Below are 27297 nucleotides of genomic sequence, written 5' to 3' on the forward strand. Positions count from 1 at the left end.
CGACTTACTCTATGGCTTACATATGCTGAACTGATAGGATAAGAATATCGTCCCAATTACTGCCCATAAAGCACAGCCATTTTTTCCCGTATGAAGCACTTTATGGCGATGCCAAATGTAATGAATTCGAATTTTAACTGATCTTGCCAAGTGTTCCTTTCTTTATAGATTAAACATAGCTTTACATGCCTTTTATACTTTTTAGCATTTTTAAATTGTTAAATCTCTTTGTTGGATCGATTTCTCATTGCTTGTTCACAAGGAATCCTGATTTGGATTGGGAATTATGTGTAAAACTATGTTGGATATGAAATTTTATGCTGTATGCTTTTATGGTTATTAATTTTAACCGAATAAAGGGGCCCATTAGGATCGCGGACGGACTTGCGTCCGTCCGCGACCCCAGAGGAGGAGGGAACCTCCGCATGGCCTGCGTAGTTCCCTCCTGTGCAATTAGGATGTGACCGCCACCATGGCGGTCACATCCTCTATATTTAACATTGCGGCGGGTGCGGCTTCAAGCTGCACCCGCCGCAATGTTAAAAATGCATACATTGCATTTGTATGCAGAAAGCGGCAGGCACCGTGCGGTGCCTGCCGATTACTGCATACAAATGCAGGGGTGTACCATAGGTACCCCCCATGTGCACCCCCCACCCCCCTTCACCCAGGGGCCCCGCAACGGGCCCCTGCAGTCAAGTTCCACATGCTTTTCCACGGCGGAAAAGCATGTTTTGGAACCCATCCTAATATGGCTGGCGGTGTCTGAGAGACACCGCCACCATATTAGAGCTTTTCCGCCGCGGTTGTAAGCCAACCGCGGCGGAAAAGCAGCGGACTGAAACCAGGACCCACCAGCCATCCTAATGTGGCGGTGAGTCTTTGGTGGGTCCGCAGCGGATTTTCCCCATCCTCCGGGCCGGCGGTGTCTTCCGCCGGCCCAGAGGATGCGGAAAATCCGCTATCCTAATAAGCCCCATAGTACGTTGAACTGAGTAATTGCATTTATCACAGGCACAGAATTGGAGATATTTACAGTTAATTCACTGTCTCACCACTAAGTTAGGGAGCCCTGCCAAGGCCCATCGCGGACTTTCCTATCCAGCAATATCCAAATCATTTGGAGTTTTTATAGAGGAGTAATGTTCGGTTTGTATTACTAGCTGATTCATCACCTACGTTCTAAGTCGCTTGACCCAAATTTACACACTGTATAGAAGCAAATGTTATCAGTTGACTGAAGAGGATGACTGGGTTGAGGTAATGGAAAACCTATACAAAGAGGTAAGAGAAGCCAGGATGTATTTTTAATTCAATTCTGGACTGGTACTGGAACCCCGCACACACCTCTCCTCCAAATAGAAAAGAAAAAACGGTCGCAGGAAGTGTGCTTCATTATTCAAATTGCTGAAGATGTGGTCGAAAAGGTTTAACATCTCCCATGTCCTTGTCTAATGCACAGATAAACAATACCTCTGATTACCAGTTGGGAATTCTCTGCACAGCACATAGGACATAATTGTGCCCCTACCTCAGGGGGCGGTTTTGTTACATGACTTGACAGACTCCCTCATCTTTCCTGGCATGAACAAAGACTACTGGGTACGACCCTATTAGTAGTCAAGATCTGATTCTTGAGACACTGGCAGTCCCTGCAAGTTCCTAACCATTCCCGAATCATGATGAATGGCTTGCTGAGATGTTTTAAGAAGGCAGCATATGAAAAACGTGTTTATAAAAAGCAAGACGTTATGGACACTTTCCAACATATTTGCCCGCAATTTCTCGACACCCCTAGTGAAAGGAAATAGAACCGCGAAATGGACATATGGAACAATGCTTGGTCGTATTTCCTGGACACACAGCTCGCACTGTGCCCTAGATACAATATTCTTACTCCACCCTCTTCTCCTCACTGTCCACTTGTCCCTCCATCTACCAACTCCAACCCACCACCATTGCCCCCCCCCTACTCTCCCTGCCGTGAGGTTTCTACTAGCATGTACCAACCCCATATCCGAATCCCACCAAACAGGCACCTACAAGATATGATCCGTGTGACCAAGCACTCCAAGACCTCAGCCCAAGATGGATTCCAGTTTAGATTTTCATGGTAACCTAGACTTCTGTTAGGAAAATAATCTTCAAAACTATTCTATTAAATTAATTAACTTTGTTCTGTTTGATAGAAAACTATATTATTATAATATGTTTGCAACGCACATGACAGCAAATTATGCAACTACCAAACTACTGCATGTTGACGGTACATACATAAGTGCCATACTACACTGTTGAAGAATACAAATAAATGCAAAAAAAAAGTGTATTTTGTTGAATTGCAATGGACTTACTCTTTTCTGGGTGTGTGTTTTATGGTTGCATATACCTCCTCAAACCCATCCTTAATTTTCACTTAACGTCACCCGTTGTGGTAATTATTAACCATGTCACCCCCTCGTTACTCCACATTTACTACAAAAAAGTATGACTGTGTGTGGAGATCTCCAGTCGTAGGTTTGTGAATTGCATTTTTTTTATACTGAGGTGCTACTATTTATGTACTCCGAAATGTGTTTTATGAATTGGGCTTCTGGACTTTGATGAAAGGTAAATGTAAACCTGGAACAGCATTTTAACAACATTAATTGTAGTGTCTAACATGGCGGTGTTGATTGTTGCCCTAAGCTTTTATAGAAAGCACTTTATATTTAAATGCACAAACAGTGATCCCATTTCACAGTAAATAACACACTCTGCACTCCCATTTGTACCGCCTTGACTTGTGCTTTTATGCTATAAATAATACAGATAGGCTCTTGGTACCCAAAGGTTGGCTGTAATCTCTACCAGTAGAGCACTCCAGTTAGTTTCAATCCTCAAGGCAGACCTCCTTTTTATGGGGACAACAAGCTCCAACCTAATGATAGCTGCCTCCTTCCACTGCCTGGGGTTTGTACCTTGTGGTATTACAGGGCTGGCAAAGAAAGGACGTTTGCTGACCGTATTCTGCCCGGTGATAAAAATGGACGGGTCTGTTCGTGCTCCCTTCACTGAGTCAGAGTTTGCCTTGATTCTTCTCTTTCCTTGGATTAGGTACATAGTTTAAACACGCAAGTGGCGGGATGTTTTATAACCATTGCTTGAAAGTATAATCGTTTTCAGTAATTTCAGTAGCAGAATAAACAGTGAAAGACTAACAAAAGTATTCACAGGATGTCTTGCTGCTTCCTGCCAGTTTCATTGGAGTTGTTCTGTGTTTATTTAGATGGATTGCATATGAAGGGGCCAATTTCTTGGGTAAACAAATGCTTCTGGAGACTGGGGAGATTTTGAACTGGTCGGAATTCAGCAGATGGAAAGCAATTGGCTCGTTGCGACCTGTGAAGCAGGTAACACGTTTCTGTTCTCTTTACTGATATCTTACCAGTCGCACTGTGTTTGCTGACGCTAGATGCTGTTTTATAGATTAGGACTTTCAAATAAATGATAGAAAAGGTAAAGAGTACTTGGTTTAAAATGTTAAATTTTGTTTTAATGTCCCAACTGTTCATTGTGTCATGTTGTGATGAAGACACTAGGACCATGCAGGATTTCATCCTCCTAGGACACTAGACACTACTTCCTTTCGCATCGACTGGACACAAAATGTGGGAAAGATCACGGTATTCACGCGTAAGCCAGCGCAAGGACAGCATGGATAGCGACCAGCTTCCCTACTAGTAGTAACTAATATAATTGCTTGGGAAAGTATAATGAAAAAGAAGGGGGTACCTAACTCTGTATTCTTATTGTCTTGTGTCTCTCGGGACACAACAATGGGCAATGAAAGCCAATCCGATGAACTGCTGACTTAAACTAGACACTAGCAACTGCGCTGTTTTTTTTTCAGTCCTCATTTAGTAGTATTTTGGATTTGGAGGTGTTGGGGGCCCGCTGGCCCTTCTGTTCCATCTATTGGGATCTATCCTGGGTCAACACATCATATGCGTGGAGAGTTGCCTCTTTCCCTTTTCTTTCCCTTTTCTTTCGGCCCCCTTTTAGTTCAGTTCCAGTGCAAATCGATTGGGTGGGTGGAGCTGGTCACTCTGACTGTTATGTTATGTTATGTTATGTTATTTTAAAAAGTTTTATACCGCGCTCGGTCACCATACGGTTTCATGGCGCTCATAACAAATGCGGGACGGCAAAGGCGTGTGTTACACAAAAGCAGACTGGAAAAGATAACTTTTTAACATTTTACGAAAACCGCCGTAGGTAGGGCAGTGTCGAAGGGGGGACGGGAAGGAGTTCTAGGTCTTAGGGGCACAAAAGAAAAAGCAGGAGCCGCCATGTTTTTTTCGTTTAATTTTAGGGACAAGCAGCAGATTGTGGCCAGAAGAACGAAGGTCTCTGGAGGGAACATAACATTTCAATTTAGAAGAGATAAAAATGGGGGCAAGATCAGAGAGGGCTTTAAAGATTGTACAGCCCAATTTAAAAGTACAGCGCTTAGCCACTGGGAGCCAATGAAGGCTCCGCAGTAGTGGCAAGACGTGCTGGTGTTGAGGTTGATGGTAAACCAGGCAGGCTGCCTGATTTTGCACAAGTTGCAATCTGTGAAGGAGGTATGCAGGAATGCCGGCATACAGAGTGTTGGCGTAGTCAATTCTCGACGTGACCAGGGCCATGATAACATCAGTGCGTCTCTGGTAAGAAATCTACAGATTTTACGTATCCTGCGTAGATGGAAAAAGCAGGATGACGTAACCGCACTGATCTGAGGCCCCATGGATAGGTCACTAGAGATGAACCCGCCAAGACTCCTTCAAGTTCCCACTTGAGAGCTTTATTTAATTGCCTAATCATTGGACATTACCATGTTTGTCCCCTTCTTTAACTAGGTTGGTTGTATTTTTCCAAAATGCTTTAGAATTTGTCTTTCACCCTTATTCCCGCTTCTTTCTAGTTTGCTTATTCTTTGTACTGCGGCCCACCATTCACTATCTATTGGAGGTATATTTTTATGCCCATTTAATTCATATTTCTCTTCTAGCTAAAAGTATCAATGTGAATAGAATATTATCTTGATCTTTACTCAGCTTATAATTATTTGGATTATGTTGACTTACCCCAAAGATAACAAGGTCATTACTCACCTCCACCTGTTGGCCCATCAACTTGGATAAAGTCTTACCCGTCTCACTCCAAAATTCCTATTGTTGGGGGCTCTGCCAAAACATGTGGAGGCTATCTGCGCCAACTTCCACACACTTGGGGCAGCTTCTGTTTTTTTGGCTCCTAATCTTTGATAACCTCGTTGTCGTCCAGTATGCTCTGTGAGTAGTGAATAAATGATTTTTTCTCAGAGAAGCAGACTTCACAATTCAGCAACGAGTAGCCGTTGATACTTGCCATTCATGTTGGATATCCAGCTCCGGCAGTTCTCTTCCCCAAATCTTGTCCGGAATGTATAGTCTTCTTCCCCTTCTTGAATTAGGGCCCAGTACCAGTAAGATATTTCTTTTTTGGTAATCCTATTTCCCTGCATCATTTCCTCTATATTCCCATTTCCAGTTTTGTTATCTTTCTGGCCCTTGACCCAGCTGGTAAGTTGGTAGTACTTGAGCATTGCAAGTGTTCCTTTCGTCAGCTCATTTAGGACTTCCCATTCTACAGCGGTGTTTTTGTCTATTAGCTGGCCCCATTTTATGATGTTGTTTTCTCTCAAGGGATTCGCTAGCCTGTCTCTAAAGCATTCTGGGGTCCCGGGGGAGTCCCAAATTGGTGCGAACTTGCTGTAATACAGGATTTTCAGTGATCTTCTCATTTTGGTACCAAAGACTTGCTGCGGACCCAAGGGTCTTCAGTTTTACCTTCTTGAAATACTTGGGGTGACCACATTTGTACAAATAGTGACTTCCTCCCTTATTGACTTGAGCCTGCAGATAAACGGGGAATGAGTAAAAAATATCCAATAATGTCCTAATATTTTTAAATTGAAGGCCCTGCAGTATTCCAAAATGTCCGGGCTAGCGATAGCTCCTTGTCCCTTGTCCCTTGTTCCTTTTTAACTTCCTCCACGCAATTCTTGCCCCTTTGGCAGCCCAGATGAAGCTGTTAAGTTCTCAGAGTGGTTTTTTTATCTGATCTATTTTAAATTCCAGCGGGGTGGTACTGAACAAGTATGTGAACTTTGGGAGTATCACCATTTTGATTATATTTGATCTCCCCATAAATGTCAGAGGTAAGCCTCCTCATGCTTTTAGTAGTTTCCTCACTTCTTTATGTACCCTGTCAAAATTAACACTCGCTATTTCTTCTATGTTTGTTGTAAGATCTATCACGAGGTCATTAATTTTATCCTTCACCATTGGGTTCTGGGAGTCGTTGTTCTATTCTAGGATCTCCGACTTCGATTATTTTCATTATTATTATCATTTGCATTTTGTTTGCAGGTTTGAGAGCTAACGAGGCCCATTGAAATGCGCCATTTAAAATTCAATATATATATATTCAAAGGCAGTGCACGGGATGTATGGACATAGAAGAACGCTACTAGTGTAGCTGCCCTCCCTGTACATGTTAAAAAACGAATAACACTTTCCTATAACGTTGTTGCACAAAAGAAAAAAAATAATAATAACATAAAACATTATGTAAGTGCATCAAGACCAGTGACTCGCTAGTGCACTATTCAGGAACTGAGGACCTCCGGTAAAATACCAAAGACTAGTGTCGGACCTCGTGCCTGAACTACAACACGTGCAAAGATCATAAAACGGATCGATTTAAACAGCTGCATGGTAAAATTTCTTGCCAAAGCAGTGGCTCTCAATTCAATCCATATATCCAGGTGGACGTTTTGCATCTTTAAAAAACATAAAAAAAGTAAAGGTCATATGAACATCAATATATATGGAAAAAATACATGAAGGCTGGAAATATGTATACACAACCTCGCGTAATACTAGCTAAATGAATGCTACTACTTCAGGTAAGCACAAACCCCCTCCGCGCTGATTGCACCAAACAGCGGCATAGGTTAAGTATCAAAGGAAAACTGGAATATATGCTCGTTCCACACTTATACATACATATAAACAAGGGCTTCAACTAACTTGGAACCCAACCCCTCAGTGTTAAATGCACCAAATGGGTACCAAATAAATGATGGCCGATAGGTATTCCAAAGTTAATTTTACAACAACAAGGGGCCCCAAATCAGTCAGCAGGGACCTCGGGGAACATACTTATTTCAAAACAACATTGGTCCCATACATACAGGAAGGTTAAAAGGAAATAAAATATAGACAGAGTCAATCTATATTAAGAGAGACCTGTCCAACCGGACAGTGGTCTTTCATAGTTTACTCAATTTTCATATAGTTATATCACACAGAGTACCTTCCACAGGTCAACCAGTGTGGAACACAAGCCTGTGCCCAGCACTTACAGAACGGGTACAGAAGGTGGATATAGAGAGCAAAGAAGGGCTTTATAAGGCAAAACACGTCTCTCTGTCATAAATGCAATTGTACAGAGTATTACAACAAAGCACCTTGAAACACATAGTAATCACGTTTTTGTTTTTGGTACTTAAAAGGTCGACGGCGTTTCGGACCCTAGTAAATCACGGGGACCATCATCAGGACATTCTCAGTGAAAGCCTTAACAATGATTTAGCCTCTAAATGCCTAGAAGGGGGAAAAAGGGAAATATATACATTTATTTACATAGACTAAAGTTTCAAGAACAAGTGACTTACAGTGACCAGTATGCGTCGCGACTGTTGACTCTGGTGAGGTACGACGAAAATGGTGAATAAAAGGTGAGTAAAGAGTGGCTCAAACGAGCATACAGGTAAGGAATGCAGTAGTGCAGCTGTTTACCAGCGTTTAATGGCTGGAAGTGCGTGATGTCATGCTGATCGACGCAGAGGTCATGGCTGCTGATGGATGGTGAGCTGTTCCATTTACATTGCGGAAGAAGTACTGGAAATCAGCTAGTCTATACGTGATCGGAATGGAGGTGATTACGGGAAAAGTGCGGAAGTGCAAAACGCTGGAGAACACGGGTGTATGTATAAACCGAGCTGACCGCATGCACGTAGCCGAGCCCGGTGTGGTCATAATGCGCATCAACGAGTTTTGTGACTGGGCGGAAGTGCAAACCGCTGGAGAACACGGGTGTATGTATAAACCGAGCTGACCGCATGCACGTAGCCGAGCCCGGTGTGGTCATAATGCGCATCAACGAGTTTTGTGACTGGGCGCTCATGCCTGAGCCAGATCGATCGCTGTGAGAGATGTAAATACTCGCTAATGGAGATTTACGGGGCAATCAGGGACCGCCCAGTCACAAAACTCGTTGATGCGCATTATGAACACACCCTAAATATATCACTGGGTTTAGCAGCATTGGCACTACTTGTTCTCGGCATTGGCTAGTGCTGGGGATTGAAACTGCTGTTGAGTAACTTAAAAAGCTGGATGATATTATCAAAGATCTGGAGAAACATATCACTGATGATAAAACTATTACTGATACAAAGTCCTTGCTAGAGAAAATTGACAAAACAGTGGCGGAGTTCCACCGCATTGAGCAGAATAAGAAATCAAATAAAGTGAAGAAAGACATCAAATTCTTCTCACTAGAACGTACTTATCCCTATTTACAGAAAGATTTTTACGTAAATCGTAACTTCAACCCCCACCGCAAACTCCTAGACCCTGGGGCCGTTTCAATAGAAGGAACACAGTGGTTGGTTTCACCGACTCCTCAGCTAAATCTTCTGACAGCTCAGATCTGGGGGAAGGAGCCAGTGGGCAGCAACGTAATAATCCCATTTTTTAGCCAGAGGCAACTCCGAACCCCAAAAGAACGGAAGGGTAAAACAACAGCAGAGATGGCACAACCCCCCGGGGGAACGCCAGACGAGACACAAATTTTGCCAATGGTAAGTCCAGACTCTATGCCTGACCTTATTCCTATTTTTAACATTTCAGGGCATACCCTCTCTAATCCTGAATCTTCCCTTCTTCGGAGAGGACTATCTTTTGTCCCGGCTACTTACCCTAACTTTCTGGACCTCCAATCCGAGTTGATGGCCTTTTTTCGTAAATTAAGATTATGCTTTTATTTCAAACTTAATACATCAGAGCCTAAAACCACTGTGACACCCTTTAGGCCACCATCCACATTTTCTCCAACCACCAACATGATACCGAGAGAAATTGTCACCTTTGAGAAGGTTATCCTTAAAGAGATTTCTGAGCTTGAGAAAGCACATCTCTTTATACCTTTCAATATTTCATCTGAAGAAAAAACTGCCATTACCACCCTGAGAAACAATAATGATTTAATAATTAAGCCCGCTGATAAGGGAGGTGGGATTGTCCTACAGGACATTGACAACTACAAAGAGGAATTACAACGCCAAGTCTCTAACACTGACCATTATTGCAAACTCCCCTGTAACCCCACTAAAGAGATACAGACTCTGATTAAACAACTCACTACAGAGGCCCTTTCCAATGGGATCATTAGCCAACACGAATACAACTTCTTGAATATCACCAATCCCAGAATCCCGGTCATCTATACCTTACCTAAAATCCACAAAAGACTGATAAAGCCCCCGGGTAGACCGATAGTGTCAGGGTGTGGGTCGGTGTTGGAACCTTTGGGCCACTATGTCAACTATTTCTTAAAGGACTTTGTGCCAGTAACTCAATGTTACATTAGAGACAGCATGCATATGATCAACCTCGTAGAAAATCATGCATATGATCCCGGAACAGAGACTCTCTGTACACTTGACGTTGAGTCTCTATATACCAACATACCCAGAGAGACTCTTTGCTCGTGATGGAAAGCATTCTCAATACTAGACCCAGCCCTCACAGAGTCCCTTCTCTGTTCATTGTACAGCTTCTGGAGATTTGCCTCACCCAAAACTTTTTCATGTACGACTCGCAATACTACCAGCAGGTGCGGGGTACATCTATGGGTGCTATTTTTGCCCCAACCCTGGCGATCCTCTACATGGACTGGTTGGAGACTAATACCATCTTGTCTCCCAGCAATCCATTCCACCAAGGGTTGCATATATGGAAAATATACATAGACAATATTTTCCTTATCTGGGGTGGCACCATCCCCGAGCTCCACGGATTGCTGCATTGGCTCAATAGTAACTGTAATGGCCTCACATTTACTTTATCCCACAATAAGAATAATATCCCATTTCTAGACCTTAATATTCAACATCAAGATGGCACTCTATATACCTCATTGTTCCGTAAACCCACGGAAAGAAATACCCTACTGAGTTATGACAGCTGTCACCCCAGGGCTCTGAGGGATAGTCTGCCATATTCTCAGTTTCTGAGACTGAGAAGGAATTGTTTCAAAAAAGAGGATTACTTCTGTGAGGCGAAAACTCTATTTGAGAAACTTATAGCAAGAGGTTACCCGAGGCGCTTGATTAAGAATTCTATGTAAAGAGCCTGGTACTGTCCCTGCGAAACTCTTCTCGAGCCCAAACCTAAACAACCATCTGAAAAATTGGTATGTGTAACCACATACTCACCAATTTCCAATCGTGTAAAACAATGTGTCAAAAAGAACTGGCACATTTTGAACTCAGGTCTGTTAAACTGGGATACCCCCCTCTTTGCCTTTAAGAAAAACAAAAATCTTAAAGATCAGCTAGTGAGGGCGGCATTACCAACAGTAAGAAATGTTACTCCCCATGACCATTGGCAACTACCACCACTCCGTGGCCATTCTAGGTGTGGTATGTGCGTTGTGTGTGACTTCTCACTAGATGGTAAAGAATTTGTCTACAAAGATGTGAGAAATGTATTGAAAACATTTACTAATTGTAACAGTCAAAATATCGTTTATGCCATTTTTTGCCCATGCAATAAGATATATGTGGACCAAACCAAACAGAAAATCAAGCTGAGGATATCCCAACATCGGAGCCGCATTCGTTGTAAAACACCAAATGCCCCATTGGTCGAACATTTTCTGGACAAAGGGCACACGGAGAATGATATTCGTTGGACTGTAATTTCTCAGATCACCGTTCCACCTAGGGGTGGTGACCTCACCCGCCTACTGAACAGAGAGGAGCTCAAATGGATTTTGAAGACTGACAGTCTTAACTCTGGTCTCAACCTACAGGATGAATGGACTGCCCTGACCTAACTTTAGGCTCTGAGTCAACCACCTGTTTACTTTACTGTATTGGTTTTACCTCACTGTGATGTTTAAATGTTTTACTTGTAATTTCCCTTAAACATGTCACTGGCACTTTTTCTGGGCACCTCACTCCTCCACTATGTTCGTCGAACTTAGTCCGTCTTCTATTCTTATGCCTTTACTCGTCTATTCACTTCCCCAGCATGGTCGCTGAGCGAAGTCCGTTTTCGAATTCTATGCCATAGTCCATCCCATGGACCAATCGGTGCAACTTATATTCAATGTCTCTTCACTCCCCCGTGAGCACGCCAGGAAGCGAGATCAACAACCGACTCACCCGGTAAGCTTGCTCCTTGAGTAACCGGCTAACGCATTAAGTGGCCAGTTTTATCGCCCGTTTTTAATGCCCCTCTTTCCTCCCCAGGTCCCCCTGGCTGCCGACGGATACCATTGAGTAACGCGGCATCCCCCGCCCGACTGTGGTAAGACTCGGCACTCGGGCATCCTTTCACTTTTAACTCCCGCAACGTAAGCCCAACCACTTTACCTTTCCCCCTTTTCTTATAGGGCGGCCGTTATTTCCAAGACCTCATCGCCTTCACCCAATGAGGTTTACTCCGTGCCTTTCCGCCTGCCCTCCCCCCCGCTCACACGGTCCCTGATTGCCCCGTAAATCTCCATTAGCGAGTATTTACATCTTTCACAGCGATCGATCTGGCTCAGGCATGAGCGCCCAGTCACAAAACTCGTTGATGCGCATTATGACCACACCGGGCTCGGCTACGTGCATGCGGTCAGCTCGGTTTATACATACACCCGTGTTCTCCAGTGGTTTGCACTTCCGCCCAGTCACAAAACTCGTTGATGCGCATTATGACCACACCGGGCTCGGCTACGTGCATGCGGTCAGCTCGGTTTATGCATACACCCGTGTTCTCCAGCGTTTTGCACTTCCGCACTTTTCCCGTAATCACCTCCATTCCGATCACGTATAGACTAGCTGATTTCCAGTACTTCTTCCGCAATGTAAATGGAACAGCTCACCATCCATCAGCAGCCATGACCTCTGCGTCGATCAGCATGACATCACGCACTTCCAGCCATTAAACGCTGGTAAACAGCTGCACTACTGCATTCCTTACCCGTATGCTCGTTTGAGCCACTCTTTACTCACCTTTTATTCACCATTTTCGTCGTACCTCACCAGGGTCAACAGTCGCGACGCATACTGGTCACCCTAAGTCACTTGTTCTTGAAACTTTAGTCTATGTAAATAAATGTATATATTTCCCTTTTTCCCCCTTCTAGGCATTTAGAGGCTAAATCATTGTTAAGGCTTTCACTGAGAATGTCCTGATGATGGTCCCCGTGATTTACTAGGGGTCCGAAACGCCATCGACCTTTTAAGTACCAAAAACAAAAACGTGATTACTATGTGTTTCAAGGTGCTTTGTTGTAATACTCTGTACAATTGCATTTATGACAGAGAAACATGTTTTGCCTTATAAAGCACTTCTTTGCTCTCTATATCCACCTTCTGTACCCGTTCTGTAAGTGCTGGGCACAGGCTTGTGTTCCACACTGGTTGACCTGTGGAAGGTACTCTGTGTGATATAACTATATGAAATTTGAGTAAACTATGAAAGACCACTGTCCGGCTGGACATGTCTCTCTTAATATAGATTGACTCTGTCTATATTTTATTTCCTTTCAACCTTCCTGTATGCATGGGACCAATGTTGTTTTGAAATAACGATAGGTATTCCATACATTGCAAATATATACAAACCTACCACAACACATTTATTAATGTTCAATGTTACACACCAAGGCTGTGTAACATTTGTACTCGTAGCATATCCCCCAACCTCAAATTTACTTCAGCTCCAGTTACGTGGGTCCAAGCTGAAACCTTGTTAAAGAAGCTGGCTGACAAAACCACCATTCAATTTAAAGGCTAGTGGGCATAGATTCATATTATTAGCCAATAGGCTTTCACGTTAAACGTGCCGGTGAATCTGGTACTCATAGTTCCAGCACTTAATGCAACATTGTTATTCAAACGCTAATAGCGAACAGTTACATTTCCATTGTTTATTTATTTTTATTTTATTTTATTTATAAAGTTTTTTATAGCGCAGACTAGATCCCGAAGAATATCAGAGCGCTTTACAGTTGTAGGGAAGGTAACAATCAGATCATAAGTCAAACATGGGTAGTAAAATAAACATAGGATCAATAGTTCACGCATAACAAATCAATTATAGTCCAGAGAGGACAAAGGGGGCTATATGATGTAGCGTGGTAATATAAGGGTATTAAGTGAATAATCAAACTTGAATAATAGTCCGCCCAATAGTAAAATCTAAACATGAGTTATATGGGGCTCATACTGAGCATTGAATCAAGTGGTAAGCAGCTATTAAAACATTTACAATCCTGGTTGCACGTGCGCTGGGGAAGAAAAAACTCTACAAGTAATCATATACAAGGGTGAATCATACTATACAATGAACAACGCCTTTCGGGCGGAAAATAAAGTACAAGAAAGGTACATATAATATCCCTCCTATTAAGGTAAGAACTTCTTCATGAGGAATTTCTTTGCTTCCAATTTGAAAGCGGCCTTGGAAGAGATCCTCCGAATTTTGGGTGAAAGAGTTCCAGATTTTAGGAGCAGATCCAGAGAAAGCTCGGTGGCAAGTTATTTTTTTGCGGAAGGTCCGTGGTTTCAGGAGGAGGGAATTAGCACTCCTTGACGATCTACCTCCTCCAGATAGTTCTAGTTTTTGTGCGAGGTAGGTAGGGGTTTTGAAGTAGAGGGCTTTGTGTGAAAGGCAGGCAATCTTCAGATGAATTCTAGCTTCATAGGGTAGCCAATTTTGTGATTTTAGAACCGGATAGATGTGTTTATTACGCTTGGTGCCCATGATCAATCTGGCCGCTGCGTTCAGAGAGGCCTTTAGGGGGGACAAAACGTATTTGGTGAGTCCACATAGCGTGGCACTGCCGTAGTCAAGTCTCGGTGGGACAAGCGGGGGGAGCAGTTGAAGGCGGTTAGTTGGTTCATCCATAGGTCGATATAAGGAGTATATTTCGGAGGAGAATGAGGAGGAATTCTGTTTTAGAGGTGTTTAGCAGGAGGTGGTTCTTACTCAACCAGTTTTGGGTAGTCAGCAGGGTAGAATTGAGTGAGGTGATGTCCTCCGGAGAGGAGATTTTCAAATAGAGTTGGGTATTGTCTGCATACATGTGGAACCTAGTGTCCAAAGGATCTAGAACGTTAGCTAAAGGTTCCAGGAACAGATTGAAGAGAATGGGAGATAAAGAGGATCCTTGGGGAACCCCCATGTTGACAGGGGATGACTGGGAGAATGAGTGATTCGCTTTAACTCTTTGGGTTCTGTGTTGCAGGAAGGACCCAAACCAATGCAGCACCTGACCTGAGAGGCCCATCCTATGTTCCAGAATGAATAGGAGGTTGTCCTGATTAACAGTGTCAAATGCGGAGGAGAGGTGAAGTAGGATAAGGAGACAGGATTTATTTCTATCAAGCATTGTTAATATATCATCAATCACATGAGCGAGGGCCGATTCGGTGCTATGTCCACTACGAAAGCCAGATTGATGTTGGTCCAGGAGGTGGAAATTTTCAATGTGTGCACATAGTTGTGATTGGACGCATTTCTCCAGGAGTTAGGCAAGGGTAGGAATACTAGAGATAGGTCGGAAGTTGTTAAGACCTGTACTATCGGCTGTTGGTTTTTTCAATATAGGCGTTACCTTTGCCTCTTTGAGGCATTCTGGGATCATTCCCTGGGACAAGGAAGCATTGACTATCTTTGTCCAGAAGAGGTGATTTCGTCCTTAGCTAATTTGAAAATATTAGGTGGTAAGGGGTCATTGAAATGATTGGATGGGTTGATAATTCGCAGTACCTTTTTGTTATAATTTTCGTTAAGGGGGGTAAAGGTGTCCCAGGAAGCGTTGTTCTTGATACCCCAGCTAGTTTGCGTTGTCTTGTCAGGAGCAGCCCGTAAGAGTGTGGGTTCATTGGGTGGCAATAGTGTCTTCCTGGTGTCCAGATCAGTGATGATAAGCCTATATTTTTCCGTAAAAAAGGCAGCCAAATCAACACAAGAGGGAGGTGCGAAACAAATGACGACATACGCACCCTTGCAACCTATCGTGCTTGCAGTTATTAAGCAAAAACAAAAACATAACATTTAAAAGAAAAGCAATACCACGCAGCGTCAGCTGAACAAGAGGTTATACACAAGAATATCCCCGCAGTCACTCAAGAAAGAGAATAACAAAGTAGACCACAAATGCACCACGAACATTCACATTGTAAAACAAGCATTTGCAATGCAGTCGGTCTCGCCTCTGGGATCGTATATGTACTTAGCTGTGCAGCACAATAGCATGGGTACTGAAACATCTACGCCAGGTATGGGAACACATGGGGAGAAATATGCTTTTCAGTGGAAATGGTACAGTCCAAAACTCTGATTTTAAAATGAAACCCGGGCCTTCGGTGGCCATTTCACTGAAAATACAAGATTTTAAAAATATATTATTGTCTATGGGTGCTCGTGAAAGACATGATGCAGGGTTAAGTTATTTAAGGTACAGGTCCTCCTTTCAGATGCTGTCATTTAGTCAGGGCTTCAATCTCTGAAATTCATTTAATGTACAAAGATACCTGTGCACATGGATGCCTGAAGGGTTTAGGGGCTGTAAGAAGCCATATATTATGGCTCACTCATGTGTAATTCACGTGGATACAAATATTAGCATTGTTTAAAGCTTTATTGCGAAACTTGGTCTGACCTGACACTTTAAAAGTACCTATTTCTATTTTATTTCCGTGTTCAGTCTTCCATAGAGACCGAACTAGATGGTTTTCTACCTGCATATTAAGAAAAAAAACTGGGAGCCATTTCAAAAGATATTGTCTACCTAGTGATCTTGCATTTCAATTATGCAATAATTTTTTTATTGCAGATTATTGCACAACACAGGTTTGAGATCACTAATTACGGATGCATGCGTATATAAATATGAGCATAAAGTAAGTATGAAAGGCAATGCAAGTTAGGGTTACCAAGGTTCCTTTGATGACACAGTTGAAGAACGTGAGCATGCCCATAAAAATTCCACATGATCGAATTAGCTTTAACTGCATTTTTGATTATGCCTGACCACGACTTGAACTTTCTAGAGCATTTCATAGTAAACAGAGCAACATAACTACCATCTTACTGCTAAAGTGGTGGTCTTTCCTTTGACCTAACCATCTCACGACTGTGTAATCGCGTGATGCAAAATGAATTTGCATTTTGGAGGTTGGTTAAAAAGACATAAGTAAACAAAGGAATGAAAGCTGTCAATTGCATTCTGTTACATAGCTAACAATGGTGATGCAAAATTTTCGTTCTACAGAATGTGTAATTTTGATTTAATTGTCAAGGGCACTATTAAATCATTTCTGAAACAAAACAATGGCAATTTGATTGCAGTTAACTTAAAGATAGGCCATTGGAAACGCATGCAATTCACTGGTCCGTTAACAATCATTAAAAACCTATAGTCAGATGGAAAATATTTTTATTGAGAACATTAGCAGGGCATATGTCAGATAAAAGGTACATACATTGGGTATTACAGAGCACTATAGATAACAGTGTCAGCATATTCTTCAAAAGACACAACTCCATCTCCGTTGGTACATCTCTAGAGTCCCCCGCTCCCTCCCGCCTCCTAATTAGAATCACTCTCCCCATCTGGCATTGGTGGATCGCACAAATAACCGCTATATTAATTCCAGGCACCCCAAATGTTATCCCATTTCCGGGGGCACCCCCGGTGCAGGTACACCACTCTCTCCACCATCATAGCCGCATCAAGATCCCTACACCCGTCTGCAAGTGCGGGTACCTCCCCGGATCCCCAATATTTGGCTATATTTCGTTTGGCGTACATTACACCCAGTGTCACCCAATCCTGAGCAGGGTGGGTAAGATCATTTGGCTCCCATATGTTCAGCAGGCAGAATTTTGGCTCCGGGACCACAGATTCCCCCACCACCGGTGACATTGTTCTCATGACTTTAGCCCAATACGCTGTTATCTGGAGGCATTGCCATATGGTGTGAAAGAACGTTCCCTCCTCTCCGTAACCTCTTAGACAAAGGCGGTGCGTGGCCCTCCCTATGGCGTGTAAGGTGACCCTAGTGTAGTACACGCAATGAAGTATCTTCACCTGTACCAGACAGAGTCTAGAGGGTATGGCCACCTCCCATAAGGAAGACAGTGCTGTTTGCCAGTCCGTCTCATCTAGTTTCCCCAAATCAGTAGACCAACTGTGCTTTAGTTTCAGTGTTGGGTCTGGTAAGTTATTGACTAGTTGCGATATGTGAATGAAGTCGCTTTTTGAGCTTATGTTCAGTAAGCAGTCTGTCCTCCAACGGGGTGGCATCAGGCACATCGGTGCCTGACGGGAGAACCGATCCCAGGGCATGACTAATCTGCAAATACCTAAATTTCTCGGTGGGCGGTAAGTCATACTGGATCTGAAGCTGGTCAAATGGTATTACAGTATCTCCCTTCCATAGGTCACCCACCGTGGAGATACCTATCAGGTCCCATGTTCTGAAACCCTTTATATCGCGGAGCCTGCCCAGCTGTCGTGCACACCAAAGTCTAAGTATTCATTTTAATGCGTTGATTACATGGTGGACACAGGTTACATCACTGTATATGTATAGGGTAGTGTGCTTCTCAAGAAGACCGACACTTGATTTGCATTAGAGAAACGCGCCCTGTCTGTCACTCTGAAAAAACGAGAAGCCATAAAAGTTGAACAAATGAGCTCTCATGGCATCCAGCCGGGTGGAGAGCTGTGTGGCGGCATTTTCAAAAGCTGGCAAAACAACGGTTAACCTTGCATACAAAGGGTATTGTTACGGCTTCATGAGATACACAGTACTGTGATCACGGCGTATCAGAAGCCTGTTTTTTAACTTCCCCCACATATACCTCAGAGTAATTACACATGATGTGTCCCCTCATCCCAGATTCATGTAAGCATAGTATACAGATGGGATCCAGTACACAGAATTGCAGTCACTGTCCCTATACAATGGCGGGAAACCAGAAACAAACTAATAAGGAGCAGAAATTTAAAATTATACTGGTTCACTGCTGATCCCTCAATAAGCACAAATATGAGCTTCAACCCATCTTGTTGATAACCAGCCATATATCATGCTTCTTACTGAAACATGGTTGAATGAGGATTCTGCGCCTGAAATCCTTGAGGCCCTCTCTCTGAAATATGGGATCGCTAGACTGGATCGTCAAGTGAACAGGGGGGAGGATAGCTATTATCCATAAGCTATCGGTAAAATGCTCCCTAGAATCAGTGACAATCGAAGCCAGCGAGGCAGGTTTTTTACAATCACGGTAGACACTAATTATGTCATGAAAGGTTTCTTAATTTACAGACCACCAGGCCCTATCGCACAGATTGCATCTAGCATCAGAGAACAAGTAATACAACCGGCACTGCAGTATTCTAAAGTGCTGGTGCTAGGAGACATGATTATAAACAAAATGGACAAGTCCTTCTTCAGGTTTTGTAGTCAATGCTTCTAACAAAAACCTTTTGAAAAAGACGATGGAGAGCAGAAACAACTGCAAGATGTTTTAGGAAACCCCTCACCCACCTACCTGGTAGGTGGCATGCTTCATCATCGAGGCCCAGCTGGATTACCTAGCGCTATCCAGCTGTGCTTCAACACCTGAATTACAGCGGAGCAGGTTGTTTTTGTGGAGAAAGTGAAGTGATAAGTAGAGTGCGGTTATGTGTTAAAAATGTCTCTAGGAATAACCCTTGTAAATGTTTTAATGGAAGGGCCCTAAGACATGGGTAAACAGTTAAGGGATCAGCTTGAGGTTTTTGAATGTACCTCAGTATCCCTTTAAAAATTGTTTAGGTCTACTAGTTTCAGCCTTTTGGTTGGATCTTAAGGCTTTCGTCAGGACCAAAAAAAGTGTGTGACCAAAAACAAAGGGTCACAGGGGTGATTATATCAGCACACACCCTAAAGTGTGCTGTGAGTGTAGTGGATTTTTTTTACTCACAAATCCTTGGTATGGAGTACCTGTGGAGAAAAATTTGCAGTTGCCGAATGTTTGTAGATTCAAACATTTGTGAAAGCAAGGCGCACCCTCTAATGTGTAGGTGTAAACATTATGCACATGACATGAACCTACAGTTGGCCAAATATAAAACGAGTCTCAAGCACTGCCACTCGCTCTTAAGGAAAACCCGGGCCGCTTACTACAACACTAAGATAGAGCAAGCCGAAAACTCTTCTAGAGGGCTATTTCTAATATTTAAGGACTTATCATCACTTGACAGAACCACAGCTCCAAGCAGCGACTCAGTGGAGTCTTGCAACCTAATAGCAGACTTTTTTGGGGAGAACGTAGCAAGGATTTAAACCACCTTCCCGGAGGAGGCACGCAATGGGAGGTTGGAGTAGACAGGTGTGTGCATCATAGAGGAGGCACCCTGCCTCTCCAGATTTAACCTCACCTCCTGTGATGGTCGCAAAACCACGGCCCTGAGCATTAAGTTCGGCTCACCAAGTGACCCTACAACACCAAAAACTCTGAGGGAGAACATGCAGATCCTAGTCCCCTATATCAGACACCTCCTGAAACTCTCCTTTGATTCAGGGGTGGTCCCACAAAGGTGGAAAGAAGCGGTGGTTATCCCCATTAAGAAAAAGCTGGGTGTGAGTGCAAGTCAGCTGGAGAACTTAGGACCGGTCTCGCTCTTGCCATATTTTGCTAAAATAGCAGAAAAAGTGGTCAATACTCAACTACCAACGCACATTAACCAGCACAGCTTACTCCACCCTACGCAATCTGGTTTCCTGGCTACGTACTCCACGGAGTCAGCACTGCTTCTGCCTACAGAGACCATACGCAGGCCCGTAGATGAAGGGCAGATGGTGGCATTGGTCCTGCTGGACCTGGCTCAAGGGGTGCCCCCAGGGCTCTATACTTAGCTCTACTCTTTTTAATCTTTATATGGGCCCTTTTGCAGATATCATTGTGAAATACGGCATTAGTGTTGTCATATGCGGATGACACGCAACTAGTGGTGTCTCTATCTCAATCCCACGAAGAGGCAGCCACCGATTTCTCCACTTGTTTAAAGGAGCTGACAAACAACGGTTTAAAGTTAAATGTCAGTAAGCGGAAGTCCTGATCGTGGGTAAGGCTCCCTCAATATGGTTATCAATATGGTGGCCGCAGACTCTGGGCCCCACCCCCAGAAATCAGGTTAAGAACTTGGGGATGTGGCTGGATTCTAAGCTCTCATTTGATCACCACATCAGGACAGTGGTTGAGAAGTGTTTCGGAATAATGAAAGGCCTTCGGAAGATCAGGCGCCTTGACACCTTCGGGTTTAGTTTGCGCGATACAAATTGCATAATAAATAAATAAATAAAGATCTTAGATGTGCTCCCCGTAGCCACCATGAAAACTCTAGTCCATGCATTGGTGACTTCCCGCCTGGACTATGGGAACGCCCTGGTAAGAGCCAGGGGTAAGAGTTTTCAGTGATTACAATGCATTCAGAACGCAGCTGCCCGCCTGGTTCTGATGCTCCCCAGGGGAGCTTCCTCCAAGAATGCCCTAGCTGCCTTACATTGACTCCCGGTGAGGGAGAGTATCCTTTTTAAGGCCCTGTGTGTCAGTCAACGGATCCTGCAGGGAAATGGACCTAGCTAACTACATAGTCTAATGTCCCCCTACACTCCAAACAGGGCCCCTGCGGTCCCGGGGAATGGGGCAGGTTAAGATCCCAGTAATTAAAAGAGTGAGAATGGGTGGTCGATCTTTTAGCTACCTAGCCGCTAAGCATTGGAACACCCTCCCTCTTGCTCTCCAGATGATACCAACAGAAAACCTCTTCCGGAAAAAAACTAAAGACATGGCTCTTCCAGATATAGATTTACCACAGTGAGTGTAACCAGGCACTTTACAAGCTCACTTATTATTATTATTATTATTATTATTATTAGGTACCCGTGTGAGGTAACACAAGTGCCTTGTAACAATTTATGAGGTGAAGAGGCAGGGTGGCAGATGGCTACGGGCCGGCCTGGTAATCTACAGTATGCTACCATCCAACCCAGCATCCTGGTTTATTACCAAAATGGACGCGCTCTCACACCACCCGGTTCTGTAACTACCTTGAGTTCACATTCCCTCAATCAAAGCACCACGATCACTTGCCTGTTAAGCCTGTACTGAAAGTTATGGAGGCAGACGGCAGCGTGCACTATGCTCAGGCCCTCTTCTACTTCTCCGCAGACGTAAGGGCGGATCATACACAACACTGGGTTCCCTTCGTACCAGTAAATTTAGTCGACATCTTGCAGTGACTGTCACTTTCCTGTTTATGCACAGTTAACCATTCAGAACTCAATAAAGTATAACACCTGAAAACACCAACACTATATCAAGTACATAGACAATGTTTTGTAAAATGAGCTGTTGAGCTCTTACATACTCTTAAAATTAAGAACACACATTCGGAACTCATAAATGTAAAGCAACATTTTGATAGTATCATATATTATTTCTGATGCCGGTTCTCCTGCTTTCAGCGGAAAAGTTTCCCCGTTTAATATGGCGGGCGAGCAACAATTGGTTACCTAAGGCTAGGGGAATTTATTTCATGTAGTCTTTTCTCTGTTTAAGGAACTGGAATGCCTCATGCTTCATTGGAATCCTAGCAAAACAGGGAGAGGGTATGGCGTAACACATAAAGCAGACGACTTTAGGACTTGGGAGCCCGGTTTGAGTCCTGGCATCTGCTCAATCTCCTGGTGCCTACGACAAAAATATGTTCTTGTGATATATAACTGGTGCTTATGTAAAGTCTCCAATACCTTCGGGCAAAGTTTGTGTTATCCGAGCATTGCAAACAAATAAGAAGCATTTGCAATGCACTCAGACAGGGCCCTGGGAGGCCCGGGTTTCATGATTTACATAAAAACAAAAATGATAAAAAGGGCACCATGCATCAATATAATTCGCAGTGCCTATGCATATCAAATTAAGTGGGCGCTGTTGAAGAGTAGGGTCTGTTTCCTATGGTCACCCCCACTTTTTGCTGTGATTTTCTGTTTTTTGGACTTTAGCGTGGCTGTAGGCCTGCTAATCAGACCCACAACCCAGCTACTTTCTCTCTAAATTAAGTACCATGTACTTTAGGTACATACCTGTTTGGGGGAATTGGGTCACCTTTGTGAGCCCCTGTATAGTGTACCCTAGGTACTCAGGGCAAGGTGCATCCAAGGCCTACCAGGGGCTGCAGCATGTATTATGCCACCCCTGGCTGGCCATCCAAACTGACACCACAAGATGATCACTCAGCTTGGGTAAGGTGGTGTTATCACCCTTACTTAGATATAGTATACTTATATCTACCCATATATATAGACACATATGCACCTATAAGTCACTCCTATGGCAGGCTTTGACAATCCTGAAGGCAGAGTGCTTGGTTTTATGTGAGAGGGTGCCCTAGCATGAGCTGAGCCCTTCTGCAGCTTTCGGAACCATCTCCTTATAGCTGTTCTATGATATAGTCATACCATATTCTCTTAAGTGCATTTTAATCCTCGCGGTTAATGCTAACTTTGGTTTGGCTTTATCAAAACATGTTGTGTAAGGTGTAACACTTTGGAATACTACTCCACCCGCCATTTCTGGTGGCGGGGGTAGCATTCCACCCTTCTAGAGCGAAAAGACATGTAGTTACTGCTTTACCCGGTTAAAGTTAAACAGAACCTCAGCATCACAAAATGGATGCTGCTGCCACAGACACGAATCTGACCTCCTGCTGCTGGGGGAAACTCCAGCAAGGGAGGCTTGGACAATAGGTTTCCTGTCGAGGGAGGTGCCAGCACCTCCCCAGACAGCCTGTAGTGTATTGGGGCAGGGTGGGTTGAATGGAAAGATGCTTTTCCAGACACTGCCTGGGGCACACAAGCTGCTCTATGCATAGCCCGCTTCAAACCAGTTGCTGGGGCACTCCAGCCCTGCTCTGGCGCGAAACTGGACAAAGGGAAAGGGCTGTAACCACCCCCTTCTCAGGTCCACCCATAGGAGGGACCTAGTAGGTAATCCAGCCCATTTCTTTAGTATAAAGATAGGTGCTGTGTCCCCAGGACTTTAGATAATCCTGGAATGAAACTTTGATACAAACTCTTGGACCTCCGACGTTCTATACCGACTAGAAGACTGAAGACATCTCCCTTGTGGTCAAGGAGTGACCACCCTGTGCAAACGGGCACCACCAGTAACTTGCCGGTCAGCTTTGTCGACGCTCCCGCCGGATCCCGAAGACTCAGCGACACAGGAACTGGACTCTCAGACTTCTCTGACTCCGACCCACATCCACAGCAAAGCTGAGACCCGTGGCGGACACTAGAGATGTGGGACCGGACCATATATATTTGATATATACCTTGTGTGGTGTCCTTTCATTTGGTATTCAAGGGATTATAATTGGTAAATCAGCTTGCTTTACATGCTCTCTGAAGTTTTAGCCTAAGACTGCTGGTCCATGCTATACCACTAGGATAGCTTGTCTATAAGGTTAACTTTACAACCACCATCAATAAGGGTCGTTTAGACTGGTGCAAGGTGCCCTCTAGAATAGTGGCCATCCTATGCCAGGCTAACTTCTCACAGGCGCCATGATCATGCGTGGTGCCGTGCTTGTAAAATGAAAGTGCCCATTGTGCGCTCAATGTTGCAGGAAAGCATGTTGTGCCTGCAGCAGTAAAAAAACATTAAAGAAAGTAGTGCTTACAGACTTTAAAAGACTTACTGTGTAACAACTGAAGGAAAGGGGCCAGTAGCCATAGGAGGTTACAAATGAAGAAAAGGCTGTGCTAAGGAGGGACTAACAAACCGATTACTGAATCAGAAGCCTGCATTTACGAAGGACAAAGACAGAAGCCATTGATAAATATGGGCGGAGAGTGGGCGGGGTTTCTTTTCAATACTCCACTACAGCAGCTCGACAGGGCAGCAGAGCAGCAGCACATGCACGCTGACTCAGGCTCAACTTAAAAATCAATAATATTGAGTCAACAAAGGCCTGCGTCAGTTACGCCAATTAATGTACATTTCCACAGACAAGTGACACATAACTAAATCCTTAATCTAACGAGTAACAAACTAGCACAAAGGTCACCCAGCCTGGAAAAAACAGAGAAATACCCAAATACTCGGGCAGCTATACTTTCATGAACCTCCATTCAGTGAATATCTCTCAATGCCTATCAGTGGCAAACCAAGTAAAAGTAGCACCTCAGTGAAAGAACTAAGCAAAGGAGAATAGAAACTTAAAGAATCTTTATATATATATATATATATATATATATATATATATATATATATATATATATGTCACTGTGTATATATATATATATATGTCACTGTATATACATGATCAAGACGATCGTTATCAATATAATCAATTCAAAAACCACATATATCAAAGTAGATCGAGATTGAGTGAACTTGTCATGTAATACTTTCAGTTTTGCGGACTTGTTCAATTACTTGCCATTTAATTTTTTGTTCTAAATGTCCTGCTTATTGGTAATCTTCCACAAGTGGCACAGTCGTTATCCCACAGTGTATTTGACTGGTAGGCTGTAAAATCCTACAGCAGATACATTGGGCTGTCATCCCTATATGGATTTTATCACAACAGCAACAAATTGCATAAATTACGTTTTGAGAATTACAATTCGTGTGACAGGACAAAATAAAATGTGCATTTGAATGTTGAAAGATCTTGATATCACAAGTCAAATCACAAGCAGAACAAGTTCTAAATTTGAAATGTCCCTTTACAGGATCTAAGCCTAGATACTGATAGATTTGTGTTGTTGATAAAGGAGCTTAAGGCTGTGATGCTTTAACAAGATGATCCTTCAAATGTCTGCGAATTTTAAAGAAAAACATTGGTATCTCCAAGCCCTGTCTCCACTGATCTCAAGATATTGCAATTAGCAAGTACCCGTTTTTTCGGTTGATTATTGGCTGGCCTATGCCAAGTGTTAAAAATAAATCTGAATTCAGACTCTTTTTGCTGTGGGGTCTTACGAGACCTTATCAGGATGTGTTTTGGAAAACCGCGTACCAAGAGATGAGCAATGAGTGTATCAGATTCCTTAAAAATCAAATCCGATGGAACTGCCCAAATGTCAAACTGTCCATAGGGCTACATGGATAGAAACTAGCATATTGTAGAGCAGTATTTTTTTCAGTCGATTTCCGGAAGAGGAAAACATAAATTGGTCATGTTTTACCAAGAGATCCGGGAAACTAATGTTCGAGTCATGTGAGCTGCAGATATCACACTGAGCATTAGATCGCCACCTGGTTTTGGGCTCGGATGATTGTATGTTGTTGTCGTCTTGGCAGAAGTCTTTGTAGTCACGAGATAGGTGACTCCTCCTTTGGACGACAGTGCGCATGGGCATTGGCTCCATCCTTAGATTGTTTTTTTCCGACACTGGGCTCAGATGTAACTTTTCCTCTCCGGTTCGAAATCTACCTTTAATGGTAGTTCGATGCGAAAAAACTTTACAAACAACTTCCGATATCAACAAACATCGACTCCACTTCATCTGTTCGATTCCGGTCGTCAACGCGGGCCGTTGGTCCTATCCACGCCGTGAGGCCTGCAACTCATGGAAAGGACGCCATTCAAAAGATGCCCCGAGTGTGGAGCAAAGTTTCCACACAGGGACCATCACGAGGTATGTAACCTGTGCTTATCGCCAGAACACAGCGAGTCAAACTGTACAGCCTGTGCATCCTTTCGATGAAAAAAGACGATCCGAGATCGGAGGGCCCTTCGACACGACATGCAGAGATCCGCTCCGGAACCGGTGGATATCTTCGACGAAGAAGTTTTGCTCGTCCCAGAAGAAGATTCAGACGATCTCCAAATCGTATCCAGGGCAGACGACTCCGATGTCTCCATACCATCCGGTCAGCACGTGAGTTCCCCTGCCACTGCCCCATACCCAGCACCTAAACCGAAGGCAAAGGTCAACACTCTGCCTCCGGTGCCCAGTCGCGACCGAAAAAACATTTAGAAAGTCCCGCCATCGAGCCCGGCTCCGAAAAAAATACTCAAGCCTTCCGGTAGCTCTGTACCAAGCAAACTGCACGTGCTGATCCCACCAGCTCCCTCGGCACCGAAACGGAAAGAAGCCCCGGTTCCGAAACCGTCGACTTCTAAGGACAAAACTATGAAGCCTGCTTCTGACGCCTCGAAGTCGACAAAGCCAGCTTCCACTCTGAAGCCAATATCTTCGGTACCAAAACCTACAAGGCCTGATTCCGATGCGCTCAAGCCCTCAAAACATTCTTCGACTCCAAAAACAATACCTTTGGTGCCAAAATCTACGCCAAAGGACACAATAACTGCTCCTAAGGCAAAAGATAAGCAGCAACCACGCCCGGAACCGAAAAAATCGGCGCCGGCAACGGTTCCGCAAGGAGAAGACCTTTTCCAACTTGATCCTCTACAAAAGAAGATCTACATTGATCCAAAGACAGGTCATGTATCCACTACACCACACAGAAAGAGAAAGTCAGACACAGCACCTACACCTGTAGAGCCTGTGAAGAAGGACTCTGCTACATCCCCCATGCACCCTACTTCTCCTATGCTTCCTTCTCCTTCATCTCCTATTCCTCTTAAGATTTCACCTCAAAATTCTCCTGAAAACTTTCCGCCTCATTCCTTACCACATACATCTCAAAATGATGATGAGTATAACATGGGGGGAGGGGTAGACCCAGATGAGCCTTTTCCCTACCCTACTAATGATCCAGACTGGGAGTACCCAAACCCACTAGATGTGCCAGATATTCCTGACCCACATACATATCCATCAAAACATTCTCCCCCAGAAGACAATATTGGTTTTGGGCACTTACTGAATAGGGCTGCCATCTATCATGGGGTCACCATGCATTC

At 43.8% G+C, this 27297-nt stretch overlaps 1 protein-coding gene across 1 annotated transcript in view; it reads left to right on the plus strand.

Moving 5' to 3' along the window:
• CRYBG3 (crystallin beta-gamma domain containing 3) overlaps positions 1–27297 on the plus strand; it is a 1124543-nt gene that overhangs the window by 884830 nt on the left and 212416 nt on the right. Inside the window, exon 17 of the mRNA XM_086936146.1 lies at positions 3269–3392. Within this exon, the coding sequence (XP_086792272.1) occupies positions 3269–3392 (124 nt within the window). The remainder of the gene's footprint in view (positions 1–3268; positions 3393–27297) is intronic.

This window comes from Lissotriton vulgaris, chromosome 8, assembly GCF_964263255.1.
Source record: "Lissotriton vulgaris chromosome 8, aLisVul1.2, whole genome shotgun sequence".
Taxonomy (NCBI): Eukaryota; Metazoa; Chordata; class Amphibia; order Caudata; family Salamandridae; genus Lissotriton; species Lissotriton vulgaris.